Source organism: Pyxicephalus adspersus, chromosome 9 (assembly GCF_032062135.1).
Source record: "Pyxicephalus adspersus chromosome 9, UCB_Pads_2.0, whole genome shotgun sequence".
NCBI lineage: Eukaryota > Metazoa > Chordata > Amphibia > Anura > Pyxicephalidae > Pyxicephalus > Pyxicephalus adspersus.
In genome coordinates this window covers 51398207-51413236 of record NC_092866.1, presented here as the reverse complement: position 1 = coordinate 51413236, position 15030 = coordinate 51398207, and the positions used below count along the sequence as shown (strand labels likewise).

The window sequence follows — 15030 nt, the reverse complement described above, 5'->3', positions numbered from 1 at the left end:
GAGGTCAGCAATGATTTCTTCCACATTGTTTGGTACTTTAATTTATGGGGGTATTACTGTGTCCCAACTCTGTTCTTGTATTTCCATACTATGACGTGTCCGTAGTGGGAAGTATAAGCCTCCATGCTGATACACATTGGGACGGATTTATTAAAGCTCTCCAAGACCGGAGAAGACTATCAGGGGAGAAGCTGGGTAATAATATTTGGCAAATGTTTTCAGTCTTTGACCAGGTTTGCTAGATCACCCAGGTTTTCCCATAATAGCTTTTCTTCTCTACTCTGGAGAGCTTTAATAAATCAGGCCCATCGCGAGCTTTAATAAACCAGGCCCATCGTGAGCTTTATTAAATCAGGCCCATTGTGTAAGAAGGGTCCTTTGCAAAATTTCACTCAGGAATCCTACGCAGAGGAATGATGTGCTGCTCTCAGTGGAGTGTAAGCGTAGACATTAGAGTGCTGAAAAGGGTTTGTAGATAAATCAACAACACTAAAATACAAATTCAGTGAAAAAGCTAAAACACTATAAAGAAAACATAACAAATTTCTACCATATACATTAGTTTCAAAAAACTATTGGGTTCATTAAAATACAGATTCATAAAGCATACTGAGATGCCGTTTACTGCACCAGCTTCACAATTCAAGAATTGGATGACATGACCAGCTTTCCTCCAGACTTGGAGCTCTAGCTGCTTTATGGACTTAGAAGGCTTTGTGAATGGAAAACACTTTTAGAAATAGTAGTGCTTGCGGTGTAAGAGAAGGATAGTGTTACCTGCTCTCCATTACAAATATTCTCCAAATATAATGCAGTTTGGGCTGAGACTTTAAATTAGAGATGAATGCTGTTGGCACTCAATAAGTTTATAGACTACTCCCTGCCAGAGGTCTGTGTGAATACAACATAACTAATATTCTTTTGTGCTAACTTACTAGACTTCAAGCCAAGGTCATTTATTGCAGTGCAAGCTACTATGCCATTACCAGCCTCTGCTATGTTGCAAGAACAGTAGGCACACAATGTCTTTTTTTCCCCCAGCATCAGTTCAAAGACATACAGAGAAACATGTCCCAGATTAAAAGTGAAAGGAGAAAAGAATGTTTGACTTGACAGTTTTTTAATAATGAGCTGCAGAATGTACACTGTGCATATTCCTTGTGCCAATTTTAGCTCCACATCTCAAATGATTAAATATTGTCTGCTGATAGCACATGGTGAAACAGCGGTGAGGAGACTGTCTGGTACAGAGAACTGCCAAAGATTTGCTCTATCTTCCTTCTTGTGTCATGTTAGCATCAAGCTTTGTACTTTACCTCTGAAGATAGAGCAAGCATGCTGATGCCACAAAGCCTGAGTTCTTGCATAATTGTGATTTTTCTTACCATAGAAATAAATGTTTGCGCTTGAACATTCACCCTAATGCAATGATATATTTAATTGTCTAATGCACTATGTGTCATAAAGAAATTCTGTTTCCAAAAAAATATAACACAGTTTTCATCTTTTTAATTTTCTGGCTGCATGTAATAATGACCTCTTTGCAGCTGTGATTCAACAACGTCTGTAAATCATTTGTCATGGAAGGCTTTGTGATGGTGACAACAGACACTTGTGGTCTTTAAAGGGGGAATCTAAGGGAGGCAATCCACAAAAGCAATTGAGAGTAAGGGACAGAGTATTGTCATCCTATACCAGGAACTGCCCAAACAAGGACCTTCATTGCTTAATTAGTAGCCAATAATTTTAGGTAAACTGCAGATTTTTACAATACTGACAATTGCTTTTGATAATACAATAACATATCGACATATACAGTGCTTTAAATCCATATAAAATGTGGAAAGTTGCTCAAATTTTCTTCACTCATTGAATTACATGGACTTGGCAATCTTATGGGAAACTATAGATATTTTTGTACTTTTTACAAACCTTACTGTGCTATAACTCTGATGTGCAGGTCCTTTAAGCATCTACAAGGTCTATAATAATCCATTCATTACCTTGTATACTTAAATCAAGTTACCTACTTTAACCTAAAAAACATAAAAACTTTATTGACCCAAGTAAAAGCCTACTTTAAATCAGAGATGAAATCACACTGTCTCGAGTATAAGCCTATGGCACAAAAGGAAATTTGCGAACATTGAAAACAGTAATCAACATAAATGCCAATAAAATTCATGTGAATAAATTTGGTGGGTAACCTAACAATCACTTATAATATCTTACAACATAAGGAAACTAGGTAAATAGATTTATGATTAATGCTAGTTATAAATTTTTGATAAATTTTTTATTGACTGATTATTATTCTGGCAACCCTGGTATAAATCTGGTATTTAGAGACTGAAGTTCCCTAATGATAAAGTCTGTATTACCAAAATGTATTGACATGTATTCATAATATAAGCAGCAAGACAATCCTGTTTAAATCTAAGGTTTGCTCAGATTTAATGATAGTTTTCCTTTAAATCTTAACTGTGTTTCCATGATAAATTTAGTCACAAATAATGCTATTGTACAGTCTCAGGGGAGGGTATAATGCAGTGTAAGTGCGCTCAGCAACTGGGGAACTGTCAAACGTTGTAATATATGCTACTGATTTAAAGTACTGTTTCTGCTCATCGTCACCAACAGCAAATGCTCTGAAAATAAATAAAATGAGGAATTAAGTGTAACACACGTTTGGCTAACTTCCACGGCTCCAGCTAGTTGAAATATGCTGAGAGGATGGGACTATTTTACTAAGGGGTAATTTTCCTCTTGTCTGTGTAACCATATATGTGGTCAGATTTATTGAGGCCCATATTTAAATTTTGCCCCAGGATCCCAGAGCTATTGTCTGTGCCCCTGAATTTAGATTTAGGGTATGAATATAGAAAGTTTATAGACTGGACCTGCCCTGGTCCCATGAGGTTAGGGTGTCCAACCTTGACTGCAATTTAATTACTATCTGCAGGTAATACACAAGGTACAAAATATCTCAGCAATTCTGTTTCCTTAAGGGTACTGTCAATCAAAATGTTTTTTAGTTATAGTTGAATTCTGGTGGCCTACATATTCCTATGGCTCATTATATGTTTTCCAGTAGTGAGTTCTATCTGCTACAGTTTACATATCTGTTCTGACCCAATACTTTCAATCCTATTCTATAGAATCTAAAACAAATCTAAAATCCAACAACTCCAATCACTTTATAGTGGTTGCAAATATCTACCAATTCTCTATGATCTATCAAGTCTCCATGATCTACCAAGTCTCCATGACCTTAAAACTCTCCATGATCCATCAAGTCTCCATGATCTACAAACTCTCCGTGATCCACCAAGTCTCCATGACCTTCAAACTCTCCATGACCTACAAAGTCTCCAAGATCCACCAAGTCTCCATGACCTACAAACTCTCCATGACCTACAATGTCTCTATGATCCACCAAGTCTAAAAGATCTACCAAATCCTTTATACACCTGGTGCCAAGGGTTATTCTGCTATACTGTATACTTACATTCTGGTGACCAGTTTCTTCTAAAACTGCTTCTTCACATCTGTCCAACCGCTGCAAATATTGCCTAACTTTGATTCCTCATCCCATTTCATATATCAATACAAGATGTACGAGTTAGTGGACGGAACCAAAAGGCATGGCAGAAGAATAACTGATTCTGGCTTTCTAATAAAGCACAGTCCACCCCTGAAAAAAAACTTTCCCAAATCGCTTCCAAGAAAAAATACAAAACACTTATCCCTCTTGTTGTAAAGAATAAACACGTACATAGTCAAGAGATGTTTGTGTGAGAAGTATTTACTTATTGGGAATCGGGTGGGGTTGACAATCCTATTTAAGCATACGCCTGGATCTTATGGTCATGTGCAGAATTGTTGCAGAGTAAACAGACTTTAATTAGCTGTTGACATAAAGAATATTGATCCTATGGTAAATGCCTCAATCAACACTAACCAGTTTTGAAATGGGTGATGAGTATTGAATGATACAGGTTCTATTTTTGACTTGTGACCATGTGAAAAGCTGCCAATATAAATAAAAAGTTTACCAAAGGAAGAGGGAGACCAGTGATTGAAATGATTGACTAGGTAAATGTTTATATATATATATATATATATATATATATATAAATATATTCTTGACAGTTACGCATTCAGCAGCTTCAGCAGCTGTGTTTGGTTAAAATCAGATTTACTATTTTCTAAATAAAGCCCAATAATTTTATCTTTAGACAAAAACGTTTAAAACCAGAAGCCAGACTATGATTCCTGGTCTAATTCTGATGTTCATTGTCTCAATGTAGGTGCTTTCAGTAGTCCGGGGTCAGGGGTCCCCAATGGCACTATCACTGGTTTCCAGCTACCCATCCCTATTTGCAGCAGGCCACTAAGCGCTATGTGTTTTGATATCTTTATCTCATAACCTGGATTTTTTCAGCAATTTGCGCTTTGGTAGCTCTTCCATGGAACTGGACCAGGCAGACAAGCCTCCCCCTTTCCCAATTATTATTATTATTATTATTATTAAACAGGATTTATATAGCGCCAACATATTACGCAGCGCTGTACATTAAATAGGGATTGCAAATGACAGACTAATACAGACAGTGATACAGGAGGAGAGGACCCTGCCCCGAAGAGCTTACAATTCCCAATGAGTATTAGTGTATTTTGGGCTCCCATGATACCGGTTTACCAGTTGTCTTTCCACGGACCTCTTTTGGTAAGAACCAACCACTGCATATTAAAAAACATTGCAGAAGATGCTCTGGCCTATCATCTTGACTCACTCAATTTGACTAGTCAAAGTCACTCTGATTCCTTCACTTTACTCCTCATTTCCTTACAGGCCAGCCTTCAGGATTCAGGGATTGTGCTATTACAGTAAAACAGAATTTTGCCACACAAAGGTGGCTTTATTTAAAAAAAATAATACTCAAAGCAAAGGCATGATTCCCTATTACCATTTCTTTTAGAGCTCTAAGGATAAAAGGAATTTAATTAAAAAAATTAATTAAATATGAAGAATGACTGCATATACACTGTTTAAACATAGCATAGTTGAAGCATAATTTAGCAGTTTTCAGTTTTCAATGAGCGTTCTATATGAACTATACAAAGATTTTACTTTTGCTTGAAAATTCTTTAATAAGCAATAGTCGTTACTGAGAGAGCTTGGGAACAATTACATGTTTATATTGTCTTCTTTTCATTACTAATATGGGACTTTGGTGATGAGTAATTTTCCCGTGTGCAGCTCCTTGAAGCAATATTTAGTTATGTGCATCTGCTACAAACTTTCACCAAGTTTTATTAAAAAAACAGTAAGGACTTAGACTCAGAAATGATTGCTCTCGAATGAATCTTAAGACATAATTTTAGGACATGGAAAAATAATTAGTGTATATATGTAAAGGCTTATTTATAAAGGATAAAAGTAATTAGTGATGAACTAATCCCTCAGCATTCAATCTGCTGGCAGGCAGTCCAGTCCCGTGATCCATTTCGCAGTGAGGACAATTAGCCGCGGATAACTGACTAGAAGTGAACTGTATAAGGAATCATTTGCACTCCCCAACCTGTCACCTTCATAATTATTATTATCTTAATGGTTTATTATCTTACCAACACCATATTATGCAGTGCTGTACAATATATTGGGGCTGCAGATGACAAACTGGCACACTTGACAAGTACATCCACACAGAGTTTTTAAAGTTCTCCAAGACTGGAGAAGAAAGATTATTACTATAAAACCAGGGTGATCAAGCAAACCTGGAAGGGATCTGGCCCAGGGTTGAAAACATTTGCCAAAAAACAGAAAATGAACTTTACGAAAATCCATTTCAAGTTTGTTGGATCACCCAGTTTCTCCCAATATTATCTACCTTCTCCAGCCTGGGAGAGCTTTATTAAATCAGAACCAGGAGGAGAGGAAGACCCTTCCCAATAGAAGGTATGATCTAGGAAATAGGGGAGCTCAATATACAATGGGTGGGCGTAATGAAATGGCGATTAGTAAATGATAGCTTAGGAGAGGAAGAAAGATATGAAAAAGTGGGTTTAGTGGCTTGTATAAATGTGCTGAGGGTAGGAGGAAGCCGAATGTGAACTAAGGAGGGATTCCATGGAATAAAAGTAACTCTATAAAAGTCTTGGAGTTGTATTAGGGAAGAGGTTATAAGTGTGGAAGACTCTTTTAGATCATTCATCATGTATGCTACCTGACTTTCTTGAATAAATACACTAATATGCATTTACCTATTCAATAATTATAATTAGGGCAATCATTTATTGATATGATTAATTGATATTGATATAAGTTGCACACCTATAGGTTTTAAATCTAACATCACACTTATTTATCACAAATTACTGTGTTTTAAGGGCCTATTTAATCCATTCATTCAATTTCTATTCAGTCAGGCACACCCCTATACTACAAAATCGTTGGTAAGACCATATTGTGCAAACAGGCTGTAACAAATACCAACCAGCCGAAACATTATACCCAAAGAATAGTGAAGTTTATAGTATTGATTATTTGGTTACTTTGGCACCTCTAAAGGGGTAGGATATGTTAGCCAGTGAGTGAACAGCCAGTTCTGCTGATTCATTGTAAGCAGGAAAAATTAGCAAGCCCAAGATCTGAGCACCTTTGACGAGGACCAAATTGTGATGGTTAGATGACTAGGTCCGAACGTCAGGTCCTGTGGGCTATTTTTGGTATGTAGTGGTTAGTACCTACCAAAAATGGGATCCAAGATCCAAGGAATGACATCCAGTGAACCGGCAACAGAAATATGGTAGAAATTTGCTACTCATTATTATTGAGAAAAAGTAATTCCATTCTGGAAAATCTACAGTATATACATTGCAAGGATATTAAAAAAAACCGTGCTGTAGTTCACTAACTATTTTCTGCTCTGACAAAAAAGTTGTCCTTTGCAAAATGAATCCTGAATGGGAGTATCTGATTCATTATAAGCATCTGGTATGCTTTCCTTGTTCTAACGAAGAAAGCTGTAGTGTCTGCATTCCCTTTCTTTACATCAACAGTGTACAGAACGTCTCCAGGCCACCATATTGGATTTTTTTTTTGACAATTTTTTTTAAAGATAGCAGTGGCTGCAGATTGTAATGGAAAGGTAATGTTTTCTGTAAAAAATGTTGTATTATTATTTTTTTACAAAAGTGGAGAAGCACAAGCTAGCTGGCCTAGGGGAGCAAAAAGTATACATGCGGTCCTGTTTAAGGATTAATTGTTACTTTTGTCTTCTCTGATCCTTTTAGGTATTTAAAAAAAAACCTAAAAGCAAAATATTGCCAAATCCTGACTATTCCAGCTAGTATGAGTCCCCTGATCTTCTATTACATCTCTAAACAGACCTCTTAATATGAAGTAATTTAGGTGCATACACAATGTAGCTTAGACCTGCAGATTTGCAAAAGGATTTTTTTTCTCATTTCAAATATGCACGGATTATCCAGCAACACAAACAAACAATTAGGTAATGTGCAAAACGTGGGGCTTGAGATAGCAAAGCATTGTGCAAACTAACTTTTGTCGAGCTTAGAGGTCAAGCAAAACTAAAATATAGGGTGCTGTACATAAAGATGGGTCTAATGGCTCATATTGGGCATCATAATAACTTCAGAGCCTCTGAACAATAAAATCCCTGTCTTATCATTGAATTCGACCCTGAAACTTTCAATCATTCAAGGCAAAGAAGAGAAAATGTAGCAGTGTTAAAGCAAAGCTACACAGTGCCAGCTCAGGGCAATGCAATGGATTCACTTCCATAATGACGCTGTCAGACACACATATTCACCTTCCCTTGTTAACTTACAGCTTTGCTCAGCCACTGTTTGTGAAGGCAAAAAAGCAGGACTTTTGGATATGAGAAACAGGTATAGGCTATTAATTTGATTTTAGTTAAAGCACATCCAAAACAAAATGCACCATATTGCAGTCTACAAGTCGGTTAATGTGGTGATTACTTTAGTTTTCCTCTTTCATGTTAAGTAATTTTTCCGCAAGCATAGAAAATACATGTTGAGCCAATTTGAAATCAATGATACTTCTGGTGCTATGATCTGAAATTTCTACCAATGTATTATGTTCCTGACTCCTCTCTGTGTGCCACAAAACACCTTGCCTTTCTGTTAGGCAAACACCTTCTCCCATTTTAAGGAACACCCTTAAAGTGGAACTAAACTTCCCAATTAAAACAAATGTGAGCACACAGGTTCTTTATTGCAGAAGACAAAGATGATTTTTAACTGAACTCACCTCCCCTTGCTCCTTGGACAAGGCTGGCATCTTCACCCTGTTTTCTGTCTGGTTTGGTATCCTCAGCTACCTAGATTACCCAGACAGGAAAGTAGAGCCTTTAGCTGAGGGACGGAAGATTTAAACAAAAGGTGGGCATGACTGTGGGCTTAGGGGACGAAGGCAGTAAAAGGGTTGAGTGAAGAGGAAGGAGTAAGTTGGTGAATGTGGGCATGGGCAGGTTAGGATTGGTGGATTTGGAAGCAGGAGTTGGGCTCAAGGAATGTGCTGGAATCAGAAGAGGAAAGCTGGGGGAGTTGGACAGCGGTAGAGCAAGTTTTCCCACAATCCCTTACTTAAATTTGGTGAAAAAATAGCAGGGGGCCAGTTTTGGGAGTATTAGTATTTTGATGTTTGTGGGAGAATGTCAGGGGCCGTTAAAGCCCTCTGGGGCAGTCATTATAGTAATTCCATCATGTTAGCGCAAAACCTAATTGGGAGTGTTAATTAATGGGGGTTGTTATTGGGGGTGTTATTAATGTGTAAAAGGTGGGTGAGTGTGAGATTAAATAGCAGCAGAATGGTGCCAGAATGTTATTGTTCCCGAGCTGGTGTTTGCCCTGCGAGCAATGGCGTTAATGATGCAGCAGACCCCAGGGGGAATAGTGGGTAGAGTAAATGCCCTAGAGGACTTGCAACTTCGTTGGTGATGTGGTTAGGTTTTGGTTAATATAAAGATTTGTTTTGCTATGCAAAATGTTTTGAACAAAATATATTTGGTTACATATGTGTTTAATAAACCTTCGTCTGACCATTGGATTCACTCCACAGGTGTGTTATTTGATTGGGGATTATAAAGAAGGGTGGAGGTGGATTAAGAGGCCAAACAGCATTCAGAGAAAGGATTCCGAGGGACATCTTAGCTACAACAGTCATGACGTAATTGCTGCACATGTGCACATGAGTTCATTAATTCCCAGCAACCAGCTATGTCGGGACTGTGCAGTGAGCTCAGTTCAGTGTACAATGAAGAAAGTGAACAAGTCAATATTACCTCTGATACTGCAGTTAGAACAGTAAGAACTCATAAGCACAGCAGCCAAGAGGGTATGTAGAGCTAATATTGACTTGGAAATTCTGCTTCCCCTACCGACCATATCTTGCTTCAGCATGTTCAACCAAGGGCTGTCTAAGTCACCATGTTATATGGATTTAGGTAAAGGAGGTATACCAATAGGAGGGAAAATAAAAGTTATTGTTTTTACCTGCATAAATTAAGTGCCCTAAAAGCCTCCTTTTTCCAGAACTCCCCCTCCCCATTCGCTCTTTCAAATTTATGGATTTTAGTTTTGACACATATTCCTGATGAAGCAGACCAGATCTATGAAACGTGTTGAAGATTGACAAATTGTTTGGCTCCCCATATACTTCAAATTGTTTCATCAATATAGAAATTTTTGTATATATATATATATTTATATATTGTACATATTTAAAGCACAATCGGCTCCAATATATTACCATTTTGTTCTTGGATTCATATGTATTTTAAGGTCCTTCATATTCACCAATTTGTAAAATATAATTTCCTGACATAAAACAGAGTAGGTTTATCACATCTACAGCTATACATCATTTTCTTTCATATCACTGCTAAAGACATGCCTGAATATTATACACACTGATTCTATCTAGCTATTACTTCCCAGGTTCTGCCGCTGTCCAGATAATGACACTGCCAGACATTTTTTGGCTTCTGGTCCTTCTATGGAAAGATCCCATAACTGCACAGACCAGACTGGGAGATGTTATATATTGCCTTTAGATCTGCAAATCTGTTCCAGCTTCAGATGAATACATGGAAAATGCTAAAGGATTTGTATTCCTAACTATCCAGTCCTGAAGTTTTTTTCTGCTGGGGTTCAGTTACAATTGTAGGGGTCTATTCAAAAAGCAGTGAATCTGACGGTTTAAATAAACATTAACTGGTGAAAAATCTTCCAGGTCCATGTGTTTCAATGACAGTAATTGAATCTCCACTAGTGAATGTGTCAGTGAATGTCAGATTTGTTGTTTTAAAATAGAACCCCAGGACTTCCCCAACCTGTGACTAATAATGATATAAGGGCATGGGGTAAGAAGGGGATTGTTTTTTTCAAGAGTTTTTAAAGAGTTTTAAGAGTTTTATTTTACCAAATTAATGAAGCATATAGCTTTTCTGTACATACATGCAGAATGGATTCTACAGATGGTGACAGGGCCTCTTTAGGGAGTGGCCCTTAAAAATAATCGATTTGTAGCATATATTAGAGACATATAATCCATCCCCATCCAATAATAATTTCTGCTGGCTTCTAGTATCTCCCATAAACATCACTGAATGCTATTTCCCAAAAAAGTACTTTTAAGTCTGCCCACACAAGGCAAAACTATGCTCTCACTCTCTTATAGCTGGGCACACCAATCATTCATTTTAATCCTCCATACAGAATTCACCTGGAGCAGCTTTTTACTCTAGAGGAACCCTTGCAATAATGTTCAAGTGTCTGAGAACCTCTGCTATAGGTATTCAATAGGAAAAATGCTGTTTGCATTGGTTTTCAATGGGAAATGCCACCTATTCATCATTGGTCACAATGCCATCTTTACAGACAGCTAAAAGGTTTTTGGTGTCATAGAGTTGGTTCTGCCAAGTGGTGTTGGCCCCCAGAACTATGTAGACTCATCTTATAAGAAGGTCAATCAGCCACAGCTCATGGAACCCCTAGAAATTTCTGGAGGAACCATAGGTTTCCATTGAACCCTACAATCCTTCCCATTGGCCACCAATGCATTAGGAATGTCCTCATTAATCAGTGGTCAGAATGCCACATTTACAGACAGGTTACAAGATTCTACGTTTCATGAAGATTACTCTGCCAAGTAGTGTTGGCCCCAGAACTATTCAGGTCGTCAATGGATGGGAGGTCAATCAGCCGCAGCTCAAGGAAACCCTCGGCACTGGAGGAATCATGGATGAGAATGGCCGGTATAGAGAATGGGAAAATATTGTTTGGCTCTGTAATACTGTCCCACTAATATAATAGTAATGATGATTCTGGCAGATATATTTCTTGGGTTGTTAATGATTTTTTTATTTATTTTATTATAACAGACAGAATGGAGTGGGGAGCCCCTTTTGTTTCAGGGGGATGGGGACTCCAAGATAGGCAGCAGTCCAATTGGAAAATGTGGCAGCAATCTATTGTCAATGAGATACAAAACGCCTGCGTTTTTTTGTCACCCTTTCAGTGGAGCAACCCTTTAATTTTTATTTTCTGATCAGCTATGACTCCAAAAACATACATTAGACAATAAACCTTTACAAATATCATACAAATATTAAACTGCATGGGAATGTATCAATATCACATTAGAACAGTTTAAATACGGAATATTTATATGGCTTTAGACACATCAGAGGATTTATGATTGCTTTACTGCAGCCAAAACTACAGGTCAACAAAAGCTACAAATAGCAGCAAGACAGAACGGGATGTTGGATCTGGTAGCTGCACTTTATGGAAGCACAGAGATTTAAATGTGCAGGTTTTTCAACTTAATAATAAAGTAAAAAGAGGCTGAAATGCAACAAGCAAAAATTCACAGCATCCAATAGGCTGTAGTTTAATCTGATCAGTGAAAAGGCATTCTGATTGGCTGCTGACAGACATTTCACTTTGAATCTTGCTTTACAGAACAAGCTAGTTTCTGTTCAATACATACAATAGGAGTGAAACTAATAGTGGAACTACAAGTACTAGGCAAGTCCAGTCAGAAAATGGGAGTCTATGCTGGGATTTGTAAGCCAGCAGAATAAAGTCAGAAAAAAAAATTGTTTCCATAAAGCACTAGTTTGTCATTTTTAGCCATTGTGTCTCTTTAATAATCACATGACTACAACTCGGTGGGCTAACTTCAAACATCTCAAAGGATTGTATGTGATAGTAGATAAAGCCTAATATACACGAGTAGATTGTTGCCAATTTTTAGCTCAACCACCCTGTCCCATCTGTTTTGCAATTTCTCAATCACAAAATATGACTAGAGGGTACAATATTTTACCAATAGTGAGGTGGGAATGGGATGGACTGGAGAACAGATGGAATCTAATGGCCAGATGGTTTTGCTCAGTCATTCATACAGAAGACCACTTTTTGTACTTTTGGATCAATATTTCCAAAAACATCCATTGATCTGTCCTCATCCAATCAAGGATGCCCAATTCTGTTGATCATTGACCTCCATTCAAAGCTGAATATTATATCAGATCATTGATTGAATAGCAAATGTATACTTATTTCCATTTTTTAATTTTAAAATAACAATTTCAAGAGCAATGCGCAAACCCCAATAACAGCCAATTCCTTGCCCGCAGCCAAATGAGTGATTTTGAGTTACTATGCCTTTAACATCATCACTGCTTTATCAGCCTGACCACGTTATATTCTGATTGTACAATCGGAATTTAGAGCAAGAATTGGCTTATTGGACATGGTTAGAGTATTGGGGCAGATGTGTCTACTAGATACTTGGTATATGGTAAAGATCAGAGCTTGACTGTCCATTGTTGGTGGAACTACAAGTATTATCAGTACAGAGAAGTCAGATCCTGAAAGATATGCAAGGACTAAGTCCATACCAGCAACAGGCTGCAAATTTAGGGGTTATAGCATAGCTACTGTTTTTTTAGCTAAGGAATGAAAAAGGTAGCCAGTTCATTTTAAGGCAGTGATATGAATGCATGCTAAGAGAGATACTTTTCTGACCTGTTTCAGTGTAGCGAGGTCGACTCCGTTCTCTCTGGAAGTAGATGAAATCCAGGCAATTCTCGTTCTCCACGATGCCACTATAGCACAGGTCCGCCACCAGTGTGAGCGCTTTCATACAGATCTCCTGCTCCCTGTCTCCAGGCATTTCCTACCACCATCCTTGTGAAGCCGGGAGCTTGGGTTGCTCTGCTGGACCTCTCTCCACCCCTCCCCACCCAGGGCGGCAGAGAGGGCAAGTTGCAGCTTTTGATGTGGCTGCGTAGCGAAGGGCTGAGCACAGTTAACTGTCACCGAACACAGCTCACACCCACCGTATTCCCAAGAGCTCACACCTAGCTCAACTCTCAGCAGCTTGCTCCGTGCAGATGGCAGCTGGCTGAACTCTACAATAACACTTCTAACTCCCAACTGAACTAGTTGACTCAACTGAGTTGAGTTGACTAAAAAAGTGACAAGTACAACCGACTGAGCAAACTCTTCCACTAAACTCCAGATGTCTTTCTCCAAAACACCTTGACTGGTAATATCCTCTTTTTTAAAATCTCTTGAAATATTGTTAAATGAGCTCCTCACTCAAAAGTAGAGAAAAATGGCACCCAAGTCTTTAAAGCTGATAGTTGGGCTCACTTTGCATTTGGCTGAAGCACTAAACTGACCACCAGCCCTAGCTAAACTCTTTAGAGGTCATGTCCAACTTCTACTTTTGGCCTACCTAGATCTACACACCCAAGCCGAACCAAGCATGGCTCACACCCAGAAGAACCAGCCTGCCTTTCTATCAATATGAGCTGCTATCTCGAAGCTCACCTTCCTCACTTTGCAGAAAGGACCAGCTCCACCTCTCAGGCTGCCAAGATGAAGACTAAGAAAGTGCTGCTTTCTGTGCTCATCCCCTCCCTCTCTCTTTCTCTCTCTTTGTAGCAGATTTGCTGAAAATCCTTTAATGTGAGTTCATAAGCTACATACAACAAACAAGGGAGAAGAGTCAAGAAGCTGATACTCTCCTACATGCAAAATCAAATATAGGCAAGTCTCCCTAGACTTCTGAGATGCTCTTTGTGGTCTCCTCTCCAAGTTTTGCATTGCCTGTAGCTGGAGGTTTGGTGTGGATGCAATTAACAGCCTTCAGCACTGCCATTCTCCGACTCCCTGCGCTCTCTGTGTGATAGAAGCTAGTTTTCAGGATGTGTTTCTGATGCTGAGCTCTTACAAAGACTGATGTGGATGGGAGGAGGGGTGTGGAGCAAGCTATATTGCTGCCTGCCTCTACAATGCTCCTGCTATTCACTCCCAGTTCGCTCTTAGGGAAGAACTCTGCCCACCTGGGAGCAAAAAAATGAAATAATATAATACATAATATTAAAAACAATGTAAAAATAATAATAATCTTGAAATATTATAATACATAATAATAAAAACAATGCAATAATATTAATCCTAAAATAATATAATACAAAATATTAAAAACAATGCAATACTATAATACATAATAATAATCCTGAAATAATATAATACATAATAAAAAAACAATGCAATAATATAATACATAATAATAATCCTGAAATAATATAATACATAATATTAAAAACAATGCAATAATATTAATCCTGAAATAATATAATACATAATAGTAAAAACAATGCAATAATGTAATACATAATAATAATCCTGAAATAATATAATACTTAATAATATAATATACCCAATTCACTGAGCTTGCACACAATAATAAGAATCTTTATTTTCAGCAATGGGACTGTGATTAGAAATCCCATAGGGGAAAATTACTCAAGGATCCTTATTGAGGTGTGCCAGCTTGGTGAACTGAGCCATTGTCATTTAAAAGGAAAACCATTTATAACAAGTATCCATGTCTAAAGATAATTAGAATTTTTTTTAGCATTTTATTGGTATAGGGAGGTGGCTCAGCTGAGTTTCTAT

The 15030-nt window shown here is 37.8% G+C and overlaps 1 protein-coding gene across 3 annotated transcripts in view; it reads right to left on the bottom strand.

Moving 5' to 3' along the window:
* The window catches only part of SYT9 (synaptotagmin 9), a 99221-nt gene extending 84935 nt beyond the window's left edge, over nt 1-14286 (bottom strand). For all 3 annotated transcript variants that reach the window (XR_011922163.1, XM_072421897.1, XM_072421898.1), the window contains exon 1: nt 13087-14286. Coding sequence is in view for 2 of the 3 variants with exons in the window: in XM_072421897.1 (XP_072277998.1) it covers nt 13087-13234 (148 nt within the window). In the remaining variant the exon portion in view is untranslated. The remainder of the gene's footprint in view (nt 1-13086) is intronic.
* Nucleotides 14287-15030: the final 744 nt, after the last annotated feature.